Source organism: Diadema antillarum, unplaced genomic scaffold (assembly GCF_040938485.1).
Source record: "Diadema antillarum isolate AM-2024a unplaced genomic scaffold, OU_Dant_1.0 scf00000052, whole genome shotgun sequence".
NCBI classification, from domain to species: domain Eukaryota; kingdom Metazoa; phylum Echinodermata; class Echinoidea; order Diadematoida; family Diadematidae; genus Diadema; species Diadema antillarum.
This window is the reverse complement of record NW_027270941.1, coordinates 637,920-654,221: the sequence shown is the minus strand read 5'-3', so window position 1 is coordinate 654,221 and position 16,302 is coordinate 637,920. Positions and strand designations below refer to the sequence as shown.

The 16,302-nt window shown below is 38.7% G+C and overlaps 1 protein-coding gene across 1 annotated transcript; it reads right to left on the bottom strand.

Moving 5' to 3' along the window:
- Positions 1 to 6,364: 6,364 nt before the first annotated feature.
- On the bottom strand, positions 6,365 to 14,620 carry LOC139715614 (uncharacterized). Its single transcript, XM_071627173.1, has 5 exons — positions 14,308 to 14,620; positions 11,697 to 12,150; positions 9,198 to 9,355; positions 8,180 to 8,413; positions 6,365 to 6,874 (listed from the first exon to the last, which is right to left on the bottom strand). Exons 2-5 carry the CDS (start codon positions 12,112 to 12,114, stop codon positions 6,365 to 6,367), a joined length of 1,320 nt encoding a protein of 439 aa, XP_071483274.1. The 5' UTR covers positions 12,115 to 12,150; positions 14,308 to 14,620.
- Between the last annotated feature and the right edge of the window lie 1,682 nt (positions 14,621 to 16,302).

The following is a 16,302-nucleotide window of genomic DNA, read 5'->3' as shown; positions in this document are numbered from 1 at the left end:
AGAAGCACTGGTTACCGTTATTATGGTATACCAGCACGCGATGCCACTATCATTACGCAGGATCGTATAAAAGTAACAACACAGAAGGGGTTACTCGGGGTACATAGTGCACATCACTCTGATGGACTTTATCACTTCCGTCCTAAAACCCGTGGAGGACGGACTGATTTTGCAACAACACGCATTTCCAATATACACCTGCCCGAGTATATTCGGGACTCGTCCTCAACGGGTTTTTAATCGATCGAGCTAGGGAGCAAAATAACCGAGCGAGGGCACGCAGCCATGATCTACAAGAATTATTTAGGAGAGGGTGTTCCCTCGCAAGTTTCGAAATTTTGCCTTTAATAAAAAATAATAGCTCATAAAAAAGAGTTAATAAAGCTTTAGCTGCTCTGCAATAAGAAACTATTTTAAAGACCATACACTTTCCAGTGATTTCTGAGCGGACTGTTACAGCAGAGTACCAGCATAAATTTTGAATATACTAAAAAAAAAAAATAAAAAAAAAATATATATATATATATATATATATATCACAATCTATATTAAGAGATTGAACACTTTCCACTGATTCCTGAGCAGACTTTTACAGCAGTACCAGCATAAATTTTGATACTCAAATACACAATGTATATATACGTATAATATGTATATGTATACAGTCAACATTGCTTAAGTTGACCTCACATAAGTCGAATCAAATTAATTCAAATACATTTACATATAGACATATATATATATATATATATATATATATAGACATATATATATATATATATATATATATATATATATATGTCCTTGTGTGTTAGTACATGTCTATAGACAGAGAGGAAAAAAGGAGAGATGGCAAAGCCTTTTTTTTCTCTCTCTCTTTTTAGAAGACAACAACAAACATACTTAATTCACATTCTGAATACTGTGCAATATTTATTCATCAATGATTGTCGGTAATAAAACAATTACTACAAGAAACGTTTACGAGGGGGTAGAAAATAAATAGAAAGGGGAAAAAGACCTCTAAACATATCTAACTGATTTCAGTAAGTTAACATACTAGTATTGGACATAGAGGTCTCGTTTCACAAAGTCCACAACAGCGGTCTGTTTCCTACCACTTGGTGAACTGGTCCTCTCACCCGTCTTCAATAGAAAATGTATTTTACAACTGGAATATCGTCGTGACTGAGGGTCTATACATTAATTTCTTCTCTCTCTAATGTAATTTATTGTTTGTACATTCTCCTATACAGAACACCATCATTACACACTTTGCAAGCTATGCCACTGCATGTATTTAAGACCTTCCCTGGAGGGTATCAGTGTTCCCTCAGCAAGGTTCAAGTTCAAGACCGTAACAGTTGTTTTCAATATTTTTTTCAAACAATGCTCCACAGTACCCTCATTTAATCATGGGCCATAATATCCACAGGAAACCATACAAGTATACACACACACACACACACACAAACACGCAGACACAAATATACACACACACACCACACACACACACACCACACACACACACACACACACACACACACACACACACAAGCACACATACAAGCAAATAGAAGAAGAAAAGTTGTTAATGGAAATGACAGACATTAATTTGTCACGATTGGCAAGTTATCATTATCTGGTGATTTTACACCAATTCTAATTACAAGCCAGTTCATAATTAGACCACATGCACATTGGTGCAAATGACTGTGACATTTTCCCAGGTGGTTAGGCATTCACTCATGTTAAAAGTGTAATAATATTTAAGCTTACCCAATTCATGGAATTCCTGTTCAAACAAAGAATGAACTTGCATAGAGGCCGTCAACTTGGGGAAGCATCCATATCTTTGTTTTGCATTGCATGCTTTTAATAATCTTTTTCTATCAAATACCAGGGGGGTGTTTCATAACGTTGTTCGTAAAGTTACAAATGACTTACGAGCGACTGGTGATCAGTTCTTATGCTGAATTATGGAAATTCTGATAAGTATAGCACATCAGAACTGATCACCATTCGCTCGTAAGTTGTTCGTAACTTTACGAACAGCTTTATGAAACAGGGCCCAGGCCTCCTGTCCTGTGGATGTACTAGAAAGCAACATTTACACAGATACTATGAATAATCATTTCATCACAGATGCTTTTATCTCAGTGAATTTAATAATCATCATGCCTGTTGGTACAAATGACCTTTTCTGCTCATTCACAAAGTCAACAGTGGAACTAAACTAGCTTATTTTTATGAGCCACTTGGAAAATATGGAAAAATAGGGCACAAATTTTATGAAAGTTGTCAGCCCTGACAAGTTGTCAGTCTATGACATTCACCATGGTAACAGCCAGTGACCAGAGCTTCTCAGCCAATCAAAACCAAGGCTTCTATTGAAATTGACAGACACTGACAACTTGTCAGGCCTGATAACTTTCATGAAATGGCACCCAGGTAAAATTTTAGGATTTTTACTCGATCTTTGATCCCAAGGCCAAGAACTGTCCCTACATATTCACTGTATGGAAATGCACATACAAAATTGTATGTACTAAGTTTAATTGCACTGATAGGTGTGTACATTCAATCATCTTACAATACAGGAGAGGGAAAAAATAGTGTAATTTTAGCATTTTAACCTGACCTTTGACCTAATGACCCAAAACTTCAAAGATAATCAATGTCAGGCAATACATGCACTTAGTTTCATGAAAATACCTTGAGCTATTTCTGAGATGTGGAGGAAAATAATGAAATTTTAGCATTTTCACTTGCCCTTTGACTAATGACCTTATGACCCAAAACTTTCCCTAGAAAATCTCACTGGTAAAACATGTATATGCAATGTTTCATGAAAATACATTCCGGCATTGCAAAGATACAGAGGGATATAGTGAAATTTTAGCATTTGACCATTGACGTATGACCTTTGACCATGACCGTATGTGCCCAACATTCGATGGGCACAACTTCGTCCATTCATACAAACATATGCTTAATTGGTTACCTCAAACGGTTCTTAATTTATGTCATCCACAACATTGATTACAGACAGACAGACGGATAACCTGAAAATATAATGCCCCAGCACTATTTCGTGGTGGAGGCATTAAAAAAGGTGCAAGAATAAGCCAAGGCTAGGAAAGAAAAAAAAAAAGGAAAATTCCCAACATAAATTCATAGAAGAGTGGTATGAAAGCAACATTTGTTGTTGTTGTTTTTTAATGATAATTACTATCACAAATTTTGGAGTCATATATCTGTGGTTTTTAAGGTTCCATTGGCCGCATACTAGAAATGAGCACTAAATGGATAAAACTAAAACACACTACACATTATGCATATTGGTACCAAGAAAATGAATAGATTTTGTCTGCTGCTTCTTTTTCTACCTCCCTCCCTCCCCCCCCCCCCCCCCCCCCCCCGACTGTTATACAGCATATTTTGTTTTCCTTCGGGTAACACTCCTCAGAATGTATCCAACAAAACTTTCTACTGTGCACTCACATTAACGACCTTGGCTGTAAAAAAAAATCTTGTCACAACAAAGTACAAATTCAGGTCCTCAGATTATCATATCTATCTTTGCAAACTCTATTGCCTGGCTTTAACAATATTTTGTTGCAACAAAAGAAAACTGCCGGTCTCAAGGATTTTGTTACAACAAGAGTTGCCTGTATACCATCCCCTCAGAGAAATCGTAAAATTACATTGAGACATCAGTAAATTTTAAGACACAAACTGTATCCAATTACCACATCTTTGCTAATTTGTTCAGCATTAGCAATCTAGTTACTGATCTTGGACTTAATTGCCTACAGAAATGAAGACATTGGTGAACCAGTCTATTTAGACCCAGCAAATCACAGACCTTACTGCTTGATAAGAGCATAAAAACTTATATATGGAGATATCTGAGAACAAGAGACAGTTTGGATAAGACTCCAAGAGTGTCGATAAGGCTGGGAATAATGTTCATCTCCATTATTACGTCAGGGCCAAACTGAGAACATGACAACAACACAATAAATACCTGCATGAATGCAACCAAGATTTTCGCTGAAGTAGATTCTATGCCAATACCCACAACAAAAGATACACAGAGAGAGTTTGGGGAAAAAGTGACAAGGTCTTAATGACTATACCGTACACTTAAGTAGCACTGCTGTCCATTACACCAATTTGATAGCACATTCATAACTTATGCAGTCTAAGGAATATCTTTCCTGACAAATGGAGAGTTTGCTAAGGAATTTCCTAAGGCTGGGTTCACATAGGAGTATACTATTTGGGTATACGGTGCACGTTTTCGAGGGCACGCGAATAGCTTGAATCAAACGATAGGATTTCCTAATACCAGGTCACGTAAGAGGGCACTATTCGAAAATGCCATATAGCTGCGTATAGTGTTGTATAGTGGGAATCGTGCTTGTTCGATTTTCGTGCAGCGTATACCATCTCTCGTTTATGAAATGATGACAATTTTTGGTCTGGATTTGCCCTTTAGCAAAAATTAGCATGTAGACTGATATTCTGATCAGTGTTGTGTATCATGATCAAATATGATGTTGTTAAACAAATTAGAAATAATCAGTTTTAATTGATTTACCCTAGCAAAATGACCCCCAGTGGAGTTGGGTCAGTTTTTTTATTCATATACTCAATTTATAGCTTTCTTGAAACGAAAAAAGGTACGTTCCAATGTAATCTCAGTTTAGAAACTGTTAATAGATTGCTGGGATGGTTGTGTAGGAGGAAGAAATCCTCACTGCATGGGATAGGGAGTTGATGGTACGGGTGATGGTGTACTGGGTCGACTTGACAGCGTAAACACGCGTGCTACCTTATGTGACCCGCCATGCCTGAATAGCGTATAGCGAATAGCGAATAACGAATAACGAATACCGTATACTTCTATGTGAACCCAGCCTAACACTGCAACATGCAGCTAAGATTTTACCAAGGAAATGTCAGCAGGAATAAGTGAGTTGAAAACTTTGCTACATACATACAGCTGTATAAAGGGTAGGGGGATTTGAATGCCTGTACATTCCTAAATCAGATTACTTTGCAACGCTGCCATGATTAATACAGGTAACAAAATTCCTGAAATACTGCACCACATGGAACATGTGCCACTGTGGCTCGAGTTGGCATGATACCTACTTTAGATGTATGTTGCACACCTACCACAATTTACAATGAAATCATGACTTTCCTCCAAATAAAAGAGCTTAGTTAAGAGTTATCATGGGCAAGGACAGATGTAGATACATCAAAATCAAAAGAATGTTTTGTTGTGGCATTATTCAACTGTTTTCGAATAGTGTAAAAGTGGATATTTTGGCACGACCAATTTTTCACGCTTGGCCGGGTAAGAAGACTTTCGCGTGTTTTTAAATCCGCGGAATCAAGACATCACGCCTAGGAACATATGGCAGGCAAAAATATTCGCTTGCTTTTATTTTCGCGCTAGTTTCTGGTTGCCCGAAATGCGCGAAAATTTCCACTTTTACAGTATTGTAAACTGACATCAAATTGTAAGAAAGCACAACAATGCAAATTCAATACAAATTATAATGCCATGGTTGAATAATTCTGTAATTAAAGTCACTCTGAAGATCTTGCAAAGTCGTTCAAAACGTTTGAAAATCACTATACTAAAAAACATGATATATTCACAGCATGAAAATTTTGCGGATTGGAGTTGACGGCCTTTCTCGCAGCATGATGAATTGCCACTAGGATCCAATGCATATTGTGTAGGCAAGAAATTTTGTGTGCATTTTAATTTCATGAATTTCGGCACTTGCGAAATTTGCAAAATCAAAATGCACGCGAACATTCCTCGTTTTACAGTAAGCTGAAACATTTCGCGCACAATTCTTGTCTGCACCTATCAGTGCTTGTAAGGTCATTACCTAAATATGGCAGTAAAGAAAAAAAAATCTGATCTACATCACTGTGTGCAATAATATTTTGGATGTGAACAAAGTTTTATCATGCATCTTTCGATCACTGATGAAACTTTTCCCTCTATAATGCAATAAGGCTGAAATCTAAATATTCCCTAGCACAGTTGTAAACAACTTTGACTATTTTCCTTCTTTGGACAGCTAACATTCTGCTAGGAGTCATGCATGACTTCATACACTCACCACGACACCAAATCCACTCCTGCCACTATTTTTTCTTTCAATGAAAGCATGTTGTTCTTAAAGAAGATCAAATCCATATAACAGCATTTTACTATAGAAATGTGCTTAAAATGAGATATAAAAATACTAAATGCACATTTGCCTGTATAAATAAACACACATTGATAATAACAATATCACTCTAAATTCCCAGGACTTTATTATTGACCTCATTTGTTGTTTGTAGCAGTGTTGGAGTTGGTTGTTGTTGTGGCAGGTGTTGCCGTTCGTATCGTCCCCGATCCTATGGCCAGCACTCCAGGCTGGTGCTGTTGCACCTGTGGTGGCAACGGCTGCGGCAATGGCTGAGTGTGCTGCCCATACTGAAATGGGCTGATTGTCACTGGAATGGGGCCCTGGGAGAGAGTGTTCCCATGCCGGAGGTTGCTCAGTCTGGGAGAAGCACCAGTGCTGGGGTTAATAGGGCTTGGGCCCGAGTTGATGGGGGGTACAGGTGCCACTGTCGCACATCCCACACCGGTGGTGGTGAACTGGGAAGAGGACATCCTGGAGTAGTTCTTTATCACCATCATCATCTCTGCCTTGACGTCATTCCAGCACTCCTCCGGCACCCGTCTCATGCTGCTCACAATGTCTCTGGCAAAATTTTCCAGCTCTTCGGTGGCAGGTACGGATAGACATGGTGTTGGGGCCGCGGCCCTCATTACATTGAGGCATATCTGAAATGTGTAGTATTGAGGAATGCAATTCAAGGTGATCAGAGTGGTAAAGTTTCAAATTACATGCAACAAATGTGTATAATTACAGCCCACCCCCTAAAAAAAGAGAGATAAAGACAACAAATATGGAAATAAAAAGACACAGTACTAAAGGGCTTTTTACACTTGTAAAATTTTGCTTAACCCCGGACCAACGGTGGGGCTAAGGGGGGGCCTTAGCCCCACCGTTGGTACGGGACTATCCTAAGCCCACTTTCTGTTTACACTCGTTTTTGCCAAAGTGGGCTAGCCCCACCGATAGTACGGTACTATCTGGCCCTGCAAAATAGCAGGGGTTAGCACCGCAATTGCGGTGCCAAGCAAGTGAGTGTAAACAGAACGAAAAAATAATCCTGGGCTAAGCGACGGAGACGAAGTCCGACCCTCACTGACCAATCAGAAACGAGGTAATCAAGTGCTGCCGGTGCGTGCGTGTACGTGTACAGTACACAGCGTAATTATGAATATTCATGTAGTTTGGAAAGTCCGGGGCTAAGAAATACGAGTGTAAAAAGGTCAGTTTTCTCCTTAGCCCCGGACAAGAGATAGTACGGGACTAATTGGCGAGTGTAAAAAGCTGAAAAAATTGGTACGGGACTAACGATAGTCCTGGGTCAGAGAAAGTCCGGGGTTAAGAAACACAAGTGTAAAAAGCCCTTAAGTCGCAATCTATCTGTTGAATTTGCATGTGTGTGTAGACATATTGAACAGTAAGCATGGCAGATTGCATGCAATATATCTGTCTGTTGTGAGGGGCCAACTATGTTACTGACCATCCAGTTAACAAGAGGTCACTGAACAAGAGGCAGGTTTACTGGTCTATGACACAGCTTGTGCTGCATGTCTCTTCTACATTTCACACACAAGCATACATCATAACATTATCATGGTCAACTAATCGCTTTGGCAACTTGATGCAAGGTCCATGGGAATACTAGAATCTTGCATGGAAAAGGTGCAAAATGCAAAGCTGTTTGCTAAATATGCAAGCCAAGAAGCCTGTCACTTTATGTCAGGCATCTTAGTGTCAGTTTATACTTTTAAAGAAACATTGATCATGGGAATATCACTACTATAAAATGACTTACATATCTGCATAGAAGAAGAAAAGATCTTTAGAAAAAGCGGCATTTTCCTTCGCTTTGACAAAGTTGATGACAAAGAGACATACAATGTAACCACCACATTACTACTCATTTATAGTATTATCTGTTACTTATTATCAACAGGGTAAGCAGTTCCAATTCCCACTGAAGAGTAGCTCACCTTTTCTATAGTTTCAACATCAAACTTGTCAAGTTTCTTCTCGCTCTCGACCACTTGGACGCCATTGGAGTCTTTGGGCTCCTCCCTCTTTCTTTTACTTGGTGTAAGCTCCTCTGAGGATTCTGTCTCGTGGTCCTCGTTTACAGTGTTCTCACTCATCTCCTGGATCGACATCACCTCCCAACCAATATCCTCTTCGTTTTCAGGTGGAGGCTCTGCAACCACATTCCTCAGCTGAAAAAAAAAAACCCACACAACAACAAACAAAGAAACAAACAGATGAGAGGAAAGTCAGATCTGTGCTGTAAACACCCCTTCACTTTCCCCTGCACACAGCATTTAAGCAGTTTCTGGCAGCATTTCCTGGAGGCCATCTTGAGAAAGATTGTGGCACAGCTCCAAAGATGAGTGGCAAATAATGTGACAGTTATTGATCAAATCAATACAAGATCATATGGATACAGTTAATAGAAATTCTGTTATTGTGCAAGTTGACAATGTGTTTTCCAAAGTGATATGTCCAAAATTCATGTTAATGACAGTGTTTCCATTTGATTTTTCTGTAATTTTGCCAAACGTTACAGCCTCTAGTAGCTTGGTGTTGTCTTTTCTGCTTGTGAACAAATTCCTCCCTGTATTTTAAAATCACAGGCAGCAAGTGTTTCTTTAGTAGAATCAGCAATACCGAAAATGTAGATTCAGACAATTAAAAGATCCTTCTTCACAGGGAAAGGAATAAATGTTCAAGGGCTCTACCGGTAGTCCATTTTCCAAGTCCATGAAGCTCACAATCTGTACCTGCAGAAAATACATTGTGTGTGTGTGTGTGTGTGTGTGTGTGTGTGTGTGTGTGTGTTTTGGGGATTTTGTTTTTACATTTAAATCAATGAATAAGGAGGGGATAATCACAATTTCTCAGATACAAGAATGCCACCTTAACTATACGGTATGGTAATTATCAATAACAAGGATTCACAGTATTGTCCAATGTATGACGATGCCTCCTGACAAAAAGTACCTTGCAACCCCTGCGGAAGGTGATTCTGATGATGTGATCCCAGAGAAAGGCAAAAGAAGTCTTTATCCACTGCTCCCTTTCTGTTGGATTTGGCCAGCCCTTGCTGAGTTTGCCATAGTAGGTCCGCATGTTGGTCCACCACATCTTCAGCTGGGCAGCTGCAAAGAGACAGCAGCAGTAATTAATTTGTGAGTGGTGACACGAGATATTATCCGTTGCAGGTCCAAACATGTAAAAGGTAACAATATATTTCTCATCTTGCTGGAAATACAGATGTGTGTGTATGTGCTATTTCCTGGGCCTCATTTCATAAAACTTGCTATCGATATAAGCTACTGTTATCCTTGCATCTGATTGGCTGAGAGCAAATTTGTCATAGAAATGTGGCAATTGTTACTGATAAGTTTTATGAAGCAGGACCCTGGTTTAACTGCAAAGTGAGGCAACATACAAGTCAATGAAAACTGGCTTATTTAAAGAACATACTTTAAAAAAAAAACAACAACTCACACCCTGGGGTCCATTTCATGAAACCATCACATAAAATTCTTTATGTAAATCTCAGAATGGCCAAAGTTGCTCATATGTACAGTACATAGCTATGACAGACTTTCAAAGAGTAGTAAAATTCATTTCATGAAGTCTCTTATCAGAATGAAGGTTCTCATAAGACTTTCATGAAACGGACCCCTGGAGTCTCTTGAAATACATTACTTGTATAATTCCTACCCCCCCCCCCCCCACAATGAGTTCCATCACAACTTATTCTGCTTTAAAGCTTTACAGTGTAATTCTACAAATTCCCATAACTATGCAGAATGGATATTCTGAAAAGTGGGGGAAATTGGGAGGGCACAGGGTGGTGGTGGTGGTGGTGGGGGGGGGGGGGGGGGGGGAGCTGCTATGGACCAGAGTGAGGGTGACAAGTTACAAGTGAGGGTGACATTGAAATTCTCAGTGTGCTTACTTCACAGATTAAAGGTATGGTATACTTTTGGTTGAGATAGGGCTTCAATTTTTTTTTTGTGGGATAATGAAAAACTTCATATATGAGATATGCAAAGACATACAATTCCAAAAGGAAATAAAACCTCATTTGATGAAAACTGGTTTTTGAAATGGCCATGGTGGTCCAAATAAAAGGCGGATCCATTTTTTCACACATCCAAGAAAGTTTGTTTTTGGATGTCTCAGTCATTTTCAAACTGTTCTTCATCAACTAAATTTTGAATTCCTTTTTTAATTGTATGCTCTTTCCTATTTTACAAGTGGTTTCTCGTTATCTAGCAGATAAAAAGTTAACCCTATTCTAGCTGGGGGGTCAAATTGACCCCCCCCCCAACGTTTTCCGCCACGATTCCGCAATGCGCAAAGATTTTGCCGCCTCGTTTCATGACTTTTTTCATTGAAGTCTTCCGCATATCTTGAGACCAAATTTACGACATCCGGGTAGACCGTTCTGAAGTCACGTAGTGTTTTGCATATAATGCATGTGAATCCGAAAACGGCTCAAATTTACGATATCGTGTGCAAATCCAATGCAAATTGTGTTTTTTGCTTGAATTCACAGTAGATTATTTCAACTTCAAATCATCTAAATTAATCAATGTACATAAGCTTGAAAGAATGCCTGCAACAAATTTTTGAAAAAAAAAGAAAGCAAAAGGTGGAAAAAACAATAAAATACATAAGAAATTAATAAAACAATAAAATACAAAAGAAATTGATTTTGATTGTGCTAATTTTTTACAAGAAAATTGTTAAATGTGTCTTGAGGAATTCTGACACAAAAGTTTAGCAATCCTTCAGTCTTTTAACTGGAGTTACAGGTGAAAATATCATTTCATGCATAAATTTGCATAATTAATTCACTAAAAACAGAAAATTAATATTTTTGTATTGTATGACCATGTAATCTTGTAGTTGACATCCGGCTCTATGTTCAGGCAAAATTTTGCGGCAATTGCGCCATCAGCGGCTGAGATCTGGGGGGGGGGGGGTCAAATTGACCCCCCCCCCCCGTAAAAACTTGGTCTCAAATAGCCCAGTTAACATAGGGTTAAAACATTGAAGCCACATCTCTTAAACCAAAACATTACCATCCCTTCAAGAAGACACAAGTCATGATGGCATATAATGAATTTACATATTTGTAGAGTAGTTTCGACGCTTATTTACCATCTAAGCCTCATCTCTCTGTGTGCGGCATGAGCAAACAATGTAATTCCTCTCACAACGTGAAATCGAAATTGTCAATTTTATCTTTGACAGTGGCAGGCTGATTGATGTTCATACACTTCCTTAAAAAAACAAACAAACAAAAAACAAACAAACAAACAAACTGAAATTCTTCCAAGTTGGATCATAATGATGCAGTTTTAACGCAAAGATACTATGAAGCAATCTAAAATGTGTACAACTTGATACACTTCATTATTAAAGAGAAGGGGCAAAAGGGGGGAAAGATGAATTCATGTCTATCATATCAAAGCAACTCACGTGTACATTCATTTCCATCTGCATCAATGAACTCTTTGGCTTTGTTCTCCATCATCTTTTCCTTGACATCGGTCTTCTTGTACCCTCTGCACTTCTTGTTGTAAAATCTGGGATTAATTCGAAACCATTCCACCAAGTTTTCCTCCTGTTCCGGGGTGAAGTGAAAAGCTACGGCTTTTCGCTTCCTCTTCCTCCACGGAACCTCTTTCTGGATCTCTTCGTTGTCATCTTCTTCTTCTTCTCCTTCTTCTTCCTTGATGACTGTACGCAGGGATCTGCGTCGACCAAGGCCAGCTGGAGATGCGGAAGTGCTGAGGTCGTCATTCTGGTAGCCCCCATCATGCTCATCCAGTTCTTCCACCATTACAGCCAACTGTGCCCCCTCCAGTGGTTGATCATACATTTTGTGCTCTTCCATCACTCAGTCCTGCCCTCCTCCACTCAGTTCACCTAGCTAACACAAAAAAACACACAACACAGTCAGTGAGGCACACGTTTCACAGATGGCTCTCCTAAAAGTCCTATCCTTGACCAAATCTCACTACCTTACCACAAACCTTTCATTTGTCACTGTTTATTTCATTTTTCATTTCATTTCATTTATTTCCACATCCTGATAAAAAGCATTTACAATTAAGGAATACTGAGAACGATACATACACAGTAGAACACTGGAACAATACAGGAAATGTTGAACTTTTAACAATTTCACAACAGACTTGAACACAACATAAAGCAGTAATTTCAGTTTGTTTATCATTATATAATCCTTTCTCTCTCTTTATCCTGTAGACTATATCTATTTAGATTCTATCTTTTCTGTTGGTAGGAATCACTACCCTGTGATATTTCTGTAACTACATGTACACTATAGATAAACGTTAACCTATTCCATACTGAATTCTGAAATGCCCACAGACTTAACACGCAGGTTCACCAGGTTCCTGCGCAAAATGGGTTAATACTATTATTTTCATTATTACCAGTACAATTGTATCATCATTATAATCATCATCAATCACGTTTACTGTGGCTGTGCACAGCGGCTGTCTATTGTTAGGTGTTACAGTTTGTGCACTGCAGGTAGCCTGATAGGTAGGGCCTACCAGTACATCAGTACATAGCCCACTAATCACTATGTCTAGACTTAACTTAGTTCTATAGTAATTGTAAATCATAGTGAGCTTTTCCCCTTCTCAACCCACCATTGATTCTGAGGTTCAGACTCTAGACCTGCACATAGTCATACTTCTCAACCTTTTTCAAAGTGAGTCCCACTTAAGCTCCTCAATACACCAAATCTATAAATAACAGACTTTTTTCAGTTGGCCCAGTTTCAGCAAATATGATCTCTTTCTTTTTTCTCTTTTTTTTTCGGGGGGGGGGGGGGGGGGGCGAGAACATGGCCCAGCAGAAACACTGGTCTCGATATTACAATAGTTGAAACTAACTATTGATGATTAACCCAGTCTGCATCAGCATGCGATTGTATTCCTTTAAACGGATGATACAGTGTTGGTGATAAATGGGGCTTCAGGTTTCCAACTATTTTTTTTTTTTTGCAATGAGATAATAAGAAACCTCTTTTAGATCTATCATATATTCAAGGAAAAAAAACATATTCAATGATTCTCATGATTCTGAGAGATTACATGTCATAAACCCACAATTTAAAGTTTATTTGATGAACATTGGTTTTGATATGGCCAAGACATCTAAAACGAAGGAAATAATAAAAGGTGGGACCCATCTTGAAGTTGATAGATCTAGTTTTACTTTTTTTTTAGTTTTTGGATCCAGCCATGCATTTAAACTTTGAAACTTTGAATTCCTCTATGTGAATTGTGTCCTCTGTAACATTTCATGGGTGGTTTCCTAGTATCTCGCAAAAAAAAAAATAATAAGATAAAAGGTAACACATATATCATCACATCCAAGTAGAAAGTCAGTGGTACACCGTGTATGTAACGGTTAGTGCCTACTTAACCAGTTAGATCTAGATCCAACCACCCCTTTAAAAAAAAAAAAAAAAAAAAAAAAAGGTGGTAAAGTTTTGGTGGACATGACACCATACTTAACACACAGGTTTCTAACACTTTCTTTTCAGAGAGATAATGAGAAACCTCTTACAGTTACAATTTAATAAAATATGAAAGAACATGTAATTCTCAGAGTCTAACGATACCGGTACATCAGTACGTTAAGGTAAGGCCACTAACTGTTAAGTGTTAACCGTTACGTAACTGTTTAGTGTTAACTATGTTAGATCTATTTGAGGAAAATTTGATTTGAAATTGCCGAGATACATTGTATCTAACCGTTACAATGACATGTATCCAAATCAAAACAGAGAGAGATGTTTTGTTACTTTATTTTGGATGTCTCAGCCATCCCAAAATTGATTTTCATCCAATAAACTTTGGATTCCTCTTAGAATGGGGAAATTCTAGTATACTCTGATTCTGTATTATATTTCATAAGTGGGGAGTTTCTTGGTATCTCGCATAGATCGCATACAGTTAAAAGCCCAATCATCATCGCCACCAATACCCAGACTATGAAGAGTACGAGTGGGTTGAACAAAGACAGCGAGTCGTGCCATCGTACATACCGATAGCACAGCGTTGTTGAGCAGTGCCACACACGTCCTCGTAGTAGAGTTTGCTTCGTGGGTGTCAAACTTACACTTCAAAACAACAGCCAGTTTGAGGTGGACGGCCTGCACGAGTCTTCAGATTCTGACCGTACACGTAAGGCAGGAAATTGCAAATTGCGAATTGCAAGCTCGTGGTCGTATAATGTTCCGACAAGGTGCGACTAGTTCACAATCAAGAGTTCTTAAACGTGATGTAGGCCTGGTAGAGGCGCCTATTACTGTACTGTGCGGATCGCACACACGTACAATGTGTACGTAGTGGCTTTACTGCACGTAGATTGACATAGGAGTACGCCGTCATGTCGAGTACGTGGTCGTCTCATCTCACACGTACGTACGTACGATGGTATGCGTACATGTTATTATTATGGCCTTATGGCGTACACATGATGAATGCGCGCTACGTCCGTGCTCTGCTGCCGACCAGCTACTAGTAGCTCATGTGATTGCGTGTCAGAGATTCGCTTGAAAGCCACTTCCGCTTTTTCTTCGAGCACCGCACACGAGAGCGCTTCGAGGAAGCGCCGTGGGAATTACGAGTACATTGTACTAAGTACTAAAACCCCTGCAACACGCTGGGAAATATATGACTGCAAGATTGTTCGTGATTGACACTGTACTACGTCGTACTAGTAACTAAACCGTTATGTCATTCAAAATGTATCGTCACGAAAATAGCAAAGAAAAAAACCCCAAAACAAACAAACAAAAAACAAAAACAAAAACAAAAAGTACAATATCTCACAGGGTATTATCTCAAATTGACGCGAGTATAGTGATGCATTTTTATTCAAATTTGACACATACTCCGATCGTACCCGTGAGGAAGGGTAAGTAGGGCCTAAGGATAACTAATGATAAATGACACAAATTATTCTCGATTGGATTGAAAGGTGCGAATTATTATATTCTCTAAATTGCCTGCCATTTTGTCATGGGGGGGGGGGAGGGGGGGGGGGATGGAGAGGGGAGGGAGGTCGTTCTCCATTGACTTTAAATTGCTATTCACCCGCTTCCCAGATTGACAACACTGCTTCATACAAGCTCCCTTTCTAGCAACCGCTCAATTTTAATTTCCAGGAGTCTTCTAGTATGAAAAAAAGATGTGTTTCAATGTTGTAACACTGAATGAACTTTAATTCAATCCTTGTTTATATGTATATTAATGGTTTTAAATAACAATGAAAGTGATAATGATAAAAGTAATAATGGATAAAAACAAAATGGAAATGAAAAGGTCTGCTTTTAGACAGGGGACATCGTCAACAAGTACACAGTTTGCCCTATATAAGAAGAGGTGTTTTGTTCCCTCCTATTGCCAATTAGGGGTCCAAATAAACAACTAGAAAGGTGTTTGTTGTTGTGTCTCTCTATAATGGCATATCGGGATCCTATTTTCACAAATATAAGGTTTTCGGACATTAAAGAACAAGACTGTGTTTATTGGTTAAATTCAATAAAATCTGATACTTACCGGGGCCTATATCAGAGTCTGTTTGCCTGAACTCTTGTTTTAATTCTTGGGAGATTCATTTGTGTTGTTATTTACAACTTATGCTAGAAGCCATTTAGTCAAACACTATATTTTCTGGTATTGTACTTGATAGTAAACATCCATAAGTACAACGCCATTGGTATTGCATGGTAGTGACACACTATAATATACAATGCACGTTAAATGTAAAAGATTATGTTTTCACATAGGCCTAAAGTGAGGGGCGTCGAAAAAAACAGAAGAGTGAAAATCTTCACTCTTGAAGGAGTGAATAACAGAAAAGAGTGAGTTTCTAGTAAAATTGGAGTGAATTTAAAGTGAAAATGTTCAATTTCACTAATTTTGGAGTGATCATTTTTGGAGTGACCTCAGGGATCAATCCAAACTTTTTTGTGCACCATACAAAGGAATCTACATAAGTTGTCATCACTTTGGGCCCCCCGCTCTTTTCTTTT

Excerpts from the sequence above, each read along its gene's own strand:
- LOC139715614 (XM_071627173.1), bottom strand. The coding sequence starts at position 12,114 with ATGGAAGAGCACAAAATGTATGATCAACCACTGGAGGGGGCACAGTTG. Across the intron at positions 9,356-11,696 it reads AGATGGAAATGAATGTACAC|CTGCCCAGCTGAAGATGTGG; the intron begins GTGAGTTGCTTT and ends GTCTCTTTGCAG. Across the intron at positions 8,414-9,197 it reads CCTTCCGCAGGGGTTGCAAG|CTGAGGAATGTGGTTGCAGA; the intron begins GTACTTTTTGTC and ends TTTTTTTTTCAG.